A 6,552-nucleotide genomic window follows, 5' to 3' on the forward strand; every position below is an offset into this window, starting at 1 on the left:
TAGCATGAGGTTAGGATAGGGAGACGCTGTATTGAGAGGAAGGAAACGGAATGTTGCACAAATCGGATCACACCCGATGCTCTCCAGAGGCTGCAGCGGTCAGGCCATGCAGGCCGAGGACGCCCCCTGTCCCTGGCGCGTGGGAGTGGATTAGCCGTAGGGTAGGGGATCCCAATTTTCCCGGCCCGTTCGCTTAACCGTTGACAGCGGAGGGTGTGGGCCAGATTTGGAAAGACTTCCGCCCGACGCCGGGTTCATCGAGTCGTGCAGATACCGCTGCCGTTCGAGGTTGCGCGGATCATCGTGAAATTGGACCGGGGCAAGCAAGTACTTAAGGCGAGGCGTCGCGCTTCGCACGCTTGCTCCGCTCCAACCACCGCCTTTTGCCCACGCGCGTCTCGAAATGTGGCGCAACTTCCTGGCCTGCTGCAACCATGGTGCTCCGCATCTTGTTGCGGTAGGCGTCCACTGTAATACCTGTCAGTAACCGGCCAAACCCCGTAACTTCATGGTTACTGGCATCGTTGAGCGCAAACTTACGGGATCTTTGCAGGAAAAGCGTCCTTCCCGCGAAAACTCTGCTCTGGCTCCAAGTCATGCGGTATCCAAGATCGTTGAGGGTGATTTCCTTGTTCCTCTTCGATCTGGTCATCCGCGGGCGTGGAACCTTGGCTTCCGAACCGTCCATCATCGGCACGGGAACCAGAGTCCTGCCGGTCACAGGCATAGCGCCGCTGCTGCCCTCCTCTTTCTCGTCCGGATCGTCGAAAAACCGAGTCCCGCGCGGAGACGCCGGAGGGGACTGCATCTGAGTAGGGAAATACGAGCGGGGATAAACCGAGTTGTTCTTGCGGTAAGAATCGGGCATTTCCTCCATGTTCACCTGGTCGAGCATGACGCGCACGCGCACGCGGGTGCCTCTCTGGGCGTCATCGACGAGGATGAACTTGCGTCGTTTGGCCTCGGGAAGATCTCCGAAGAGCTCAAGATTGCGCTCTTCGTCTTCCTGCTGCTTGGTCGCAGCAGCTGCTGCATGCGGCGGCGGGCGGGAAGCAACATGGTCCATGTGATGGTCGAGGGGTGGTACAGCGGCGGCGTTGGGAGGCTGGTTCGTAGGGTAGTTAGGATAGAAATCATTGGCTGGCCTGACGTCGCCATTCGCTGCACCTCCTTGGCCGGTGGGAGCTTGGTGGTGGTGCGTGTGGGTGGTCTCATTGTACTCATTCCCGGCTACACCGCGATAAGAGATTAGCTGCCGTAACCTTGCTCCATGGTTGATGATCTGCGCCAGGGTATGGGTGTTGTGCATGACAATGGGTACAAACGAGTACAAACGACGGTGCAAATGCGGGGGAAAGTTACATCAAAGAGTAATGTACATGCGATACAAATGCGATACAAAACGACAGGATATGATTATCATTGCAAAGTCCGTTTCAAAAAAGCGCAATCTCAAATCGCGCTCGTCACATCTGTGGAAACATACCGCTAACGTCATCAGGTCCGCCCTGAGCACCACCCGCAGGGTGTTCATGGTGGTGGTGCAACTGCGGACCGCCCATACCCATATTTGGTGGCCTGGCACCTGGAGCCCCAGCAATGCCTGCAGTGTTAGGGACACCAGGGGCCGGGGCGCCGGGCCCTGCCATGTGGCCTCCATGCTGCGCCTGTACAGCTTTCCTGTTGTTGATCTTGGCCATCCGTCTCACTCTCCTACTCCGCAGACGCGGGTCTTGATTGCTGTTCCTCCAGCTGTCGACCGCGCGCTGGATCAGTCCGCGCTTGCCGCGCAAGCACGGGTTAAGTTGGGCGAGCGCCCATCCGACTGTGTTGCATTCCGTCTCGTAGTGTAGGCGGTTTCCCTTGTACTGATCCTTGTGGCAGCACGCACGCGGGTAAACGCAGTTCTCCGTCTTGAATTCTTGCGGCAGTTCATCAACGTTCACCGACTCGACGTCGCAGCGGATGGTGTATTCCATCTTCACGCGGTCTCTCGAGTACTCGAAGGCGATCCACTGCACACCGTTTTGATCTTGTCTAACGACCAGCGGAGTTGTGGCAGGAATCGGGCCAGGTGCCGCGTTCGGATTCACGCTCGCGCTGCCGCCCGGGGTGGAGTGGATGCTGCCGGCGCTGCCGGGAGGTCCAGTCGGGGTCGATTGCGGAGCACCCAAATTCGAGGGTGGTCTTTGCAGGGGAGTCTGGGTGAGCTTCGTTCTCGGGCTGCCCGGCAGTCCGGGGGTGTGCGGGTGCGCTGGGGGGTGCTGCATTGGCTGCGGCTGCTGGTGTGACATCAAGGGCATGCTGGTCTGGAGAGGAGCCTGGTGCTGTTGCGGCGCATATGGCGATTGCTGCGGCATCTGGTACGGCGGATAGTACATGTTCTGCGGCACCTGCGGCGCCGACTGGCCGTACAGCGGCCGTCCATGCTGATCATGCTGCGGCGATTGGATCGATGCCGGTGAATTGGACTGCGGCGTGTGGTAGATTGGCGGAAATTGCCTGTTCATGGTTGCGGTGGCCATTGAGAGTTCTGAATTTTCTGGAATGCGTCAGTGGCCGTCACATCTGTCAGACGCGGTGCCTGCGTCTGCTGTTGGGTTTATAATGGCGCGCGCCCCCGACGCGTCGTTTCGGCGAGACTCGGAGCAATCGAGAGCCGGAAAGCGGGGGTGCAGTGGCGAATCGCGCGCGCACGGGTTGCTTACCTGAAGACGTGTAGCTACCGGACGTGCTGTTCGTGCTGTACGGACTCGGGTGAGTCGCGTAGTAGGGGACCTCCTGCGGGTTCTGGCCGGGAGGGATTTGCACGTTGCTGACGTAGGGCGACTGGTGCTGCGGCGGTGGCGGGTGTGGCGAGGCGTAGGGTCCCTGGGTGGTGGGCTGTTGCGGCGGGTGCTGCGGTTGCTGTGGCGAATTGGGGTGGTGTTGCTGCTGCTGGTGGAGCACGCCGGGGCGTGGATGTTGGAGGTGAGGCTGCGGCGGTGGAAGGCCCTGCGTAGCGGGGTGGGGATGATGCTGGAAGGCGCGGACGGTGTTAGCGCTGGTGGTGCATCGGCGCAACGGATGTGCACGACGTGAATTGGGTGTGGCTGCTCGGCGGCGACGAAAAAAATAATAATACGGGAAGGAGGCGCGGCGCGAATGGGAGATGGGCAGTACCGGCGGCGGACGCGTTGGTGTGGTGTAGAACAGGGCAGCCCCGGAGGGTAAAGGCAAAGGAATAGCTGCTGCTGCTGCTGCTGCGCTGTGTCTTGAACCGCGGCGCAAGGCGATCGCGGGCAGAGGCCGGGGCTCGACGAGGATTATGAGCGAGCCGACGGCAGTGGTGGTGATCTGCTCTGCTGCGAGGACAGGGTCCGCGGATCACGGCGACAGGCAGGGCAGCTTAAGAGAGGCGCGGTGGAGGACGAGGATCAGATAGGATGAAACGCTTGTGGACCGGGCGCGGACGAGACGCCGGCGGCAGCAAGCATGGATGAGGCTGCGCGAAAAGACGCATGGGAGGGGGAGCTATGGGGGGGAGCTTGGCGAGAAGGGGCGTACCATGTAGCCTAGGACACGCGGGAGCTGGGGTAAGGGCAGGAGATGACTCGCCCGCTAGAGGTGTGCAGCGCAGGCGCAGGAGAGGGCGGATGCATGCAAGCAAGAGCGCAGAGCAGAGACGCCGAAGCCAAACGGGCGCGAGCGAGGGACAGCTGGGCGGGCTGGGGACGGTGACGGGCGGCGGGCAGGGAGGCACTCACCAGATCGTCCGCCACAGGCGCCGGCTCTTCCTTATACCCCGGAGCACACGGCGCCGTATCTCGCTGCAGCGCATGCGACATTGTTATTATTACCAGCGCTGCTCGGCCGCTGGAGTCAGTGGTGACTGCGTTGGGCGACGGGTGCGGGCTAGCAACGGCCGTCCGTGCAGCAGCGACCGGGCCCGGGCCAGCTGCGTAATTTCAGCGCGCCGCGACTGGCTGGCCGCGCGGTGGAGCCAGCACTGAAATAAACTCAAAACGCCCTAAGGCCGCCGCCGCACGCCACGCGTGTCCTCACTGGCTGCAGCCCTGCGTGCGCGGAGGGCCTGCCCGATCGGGCTGCCCGTCGCCGCGGCTGTGTGCAACGGCCGCAGAGCGTGGGCGTCGCGTGCGCCGGGTCACTTGCCGGACTGGTGTGTGGGTGAGCGCTGCTCCTGGTCCGATGCCTGCAGCGGCGCGAGAGGATCGCGCGGGCAGCGTGAGCGGGCCCGCCTTACTAATGCCGAACCAGCGCCACCCCTAGCGCTGCCCGCTAGCCCGGCGCATGAAACCGAGAGCGCGACTCGACAGCCGCAGCGGAGGAGGAGGAGGAGGAGGCGCTGGAGGAGGTCAAGGGCCTCTCCTCCTCTCCACAGCCGCCCTGCCACCTCTGGCTCCACCCTCTCCCGGCCTCGTCGGTCGCCGCTGCCGGCCTGCGCGCGCGCCCCGTGCCTGCCAGGCCCTGCCGCATGCCCAGCGCCGCTCGAGATGAGATCCCTCGCCAGATCCGCCCGGCCATCGACGCGCACAGAGCACGGGAGGCGAGCGAGCAGCGACATGGGCGACGGGCGATCGCCACCGTCATCATCCCGCCGCGCGCGCTGTGGGGGGGAGGGTTGCCTGCGAGCCCAGCGAGCCCAGCCACACCTGCGCTGCACCGCGACGCATCGCTGCCACGAGCGGGGCAGGACCGCCGCCTGGCAGCTGGGCGACAGGGCCCGCCGTTTGACGGCCGACGACGCTCGCCGTTTTTCCGCGCCGTGTCGAGTCCTGGCAGACCCTGCCGGTTGAGGGCGCGATCTACGGCGCGCCCCCGGTCGCTCTGTGTTTCTCGCGAGCGAGGACAGCACCGCTCTCTCGCTGCCCGCGCCGCCGATCGAGAACATAGGGCCTGCCGCCGCCGTCTCTTGACAGCTCACTCACCTCTGCTGTTGCGCCTTGCGACAGCGCATCGAAGAGCCGGTGCCGGGCGCTGATTCAGGCCCGTCAAGCGCGCGCTGCGCTGCCGACTCGACGCCCAAAAGTGCGGGCGCGCCCAAGGGTGAGGCCTGCACGCAATTCATGCGTTCGAGAGCGCGCTGGTGCCTTGGGCTGGAATCCCCAAGCCGCCAAGCGGATGCGCCGGCAGACGTGCAAATCCCGAGTTGAGTTAGAGAGAGGAACAGCCAGCTGCTGCCGCGCGCGCGGCCGGGGGGAAATTGGATATACAGGCACGCGAAGGTAAACTGGCGATATACTTCGCGCAGCCCGGCGCGAGCTCCTGGTCTCACCTTTTACGAGGCATAAACATTGCAAGGTTGGCGCTACTTGGCCTGCTGTTCGCTGCTATCCACCCGATCAGCGCGCTTTGCTATACACAGCTGCCCCGAGGCAAATCACGCTTCTCGGCACTCTCCAGCCGGCACTCAGATCTCTTGCCTCGCCCGCGGAGGAGCCTGTGTTGCGTACTCGACCGTTGCGGGCGGTACGTCCGGGCTTGGTGTTGGATCAGGCCATGATAGGCACGGCCGCCTGCTGCTTTGAGCCAATGCTGTCAAGATGCTTTTTCCCCAATCCCACAAAAAAATTAGGCCCGGTGCCGACCGGGTCAATTCTTCTGCTTCGGCCAGAAGTCCGGCTCGTCTGGACCCTTCCTTCGAGCCTCCGCAGCGTCGCGCGCCGGCAAGACGTCAGGACGCATCACCAGGCATGCCACAATGCAAAAGCGGTCACTGCTACCTGTACCTCGCGCGCGCGCACACGGCGGATGCGCGCTCGGGCGCTTGCGCTCTAATCTTCATCCGGCCTGCGTGTCTCTGGCACGGACATGACGAGCCTACTTGGCGGTGGGCGGCCAGAGACGTCGCGTGCTCTGGCGGCGCGCGCTGCATTGCCAAACCTGCGACACAGGCAGTCGCATTCGCAGGCAGGCGTCCGGCATCTCGCGGAGGCGATCTGCGGGCCTCTGCATCGCCGCGTACCTCCAAGATTTTCGCGGGCGGCGAGCTGCAGCGAGGGCTGCACTGGCTGCACCCGGGGCTACGAAGTACGAAGCTCGGCCCCGTGACGCGCGCACTAGAGCGGCGCGGTGGATCCGTCGTGCTCTTTTTCTTCAGCATCACGCGTGGGCTGCTAGAGCAGGCGCCGGGTCCGCCTTCGGGGCCGCAGCTCACCGCGTTTGCTGCTGTTGGCGCGGTGCGGTGCGGTGCGCGTAGGGGCGGTGGTTGGGGTGAGGTTGAGAGCCGTGATGCTTGCGGCAGTGTGGCAGAGCTCTGAGAGCTACCCCGGGCAGCCGCCACGAGGGCCGCTGTGCAGATTGGAGCTTGGGATGCGCTCCGGCGACACCCATGCCTCCCGCGCGACACCCTCGTCCAACGGCCGGGCTAGCCGTGTGATGGTGGGCTGAACCATGCCGGCGCCGCTCGCGTATTTTGCATGGGCCGGCAGCGATAACGATAGGCCATGCCCTCTGGAGCTGCAACCGTGGTTGCCGCAGGCATTCGTGCTGTCATGCACCCGCACATTTCTTGTTTGGACGTCATGGCGGTTTTCTCCGGTCGGCTGCGCT

General features: G+C 63.8%; 1 protein-coding gene across 1 annotated transcript; it reads right to left on the minus strand.

The window, feature by feature from the left end:
• Window positions 1–331: 331 nt before the first annotated feature.
• On the minus strand, window positions 332–3,827 carry BKCO1_3900037 (ribosomal protein l24e; the record flags this gene model as incomplete). The annotated part of the gene is made up of 6 exons (XM_020275345.1): window positions 332–468; window positions 541–1,230; window positions 1,487–2,542; window positions 2,709–3,344; window positions 3,547–3,600; window positions 3,680–3,827. 6 exons carry the CDS (start codon window positions 3,825–3,827, stop codon window positions 332–334), a joined length of 2,721 nt encoding a protein of 906 aa, XP_020128593.1.
• Between the last annotated feature and the right edge of the window lie 2,725 nt (window positions 3,828–6,552).

The sequence above is a fragment of the Diplodia corticola genome (assembly GCF_001883845.1).
Source record: "Diplodia corticola strain CBS 112549 chromosome Unknown scaffold39, whole genome shotgun sequence".
Lineage (NCBI taxonomy): Eukaryota > Fungi > Ascomycota > Dothideomycetes > Botryosphaeriales > Botryosphaeriaceae > Diplodia > Diplodia corticola.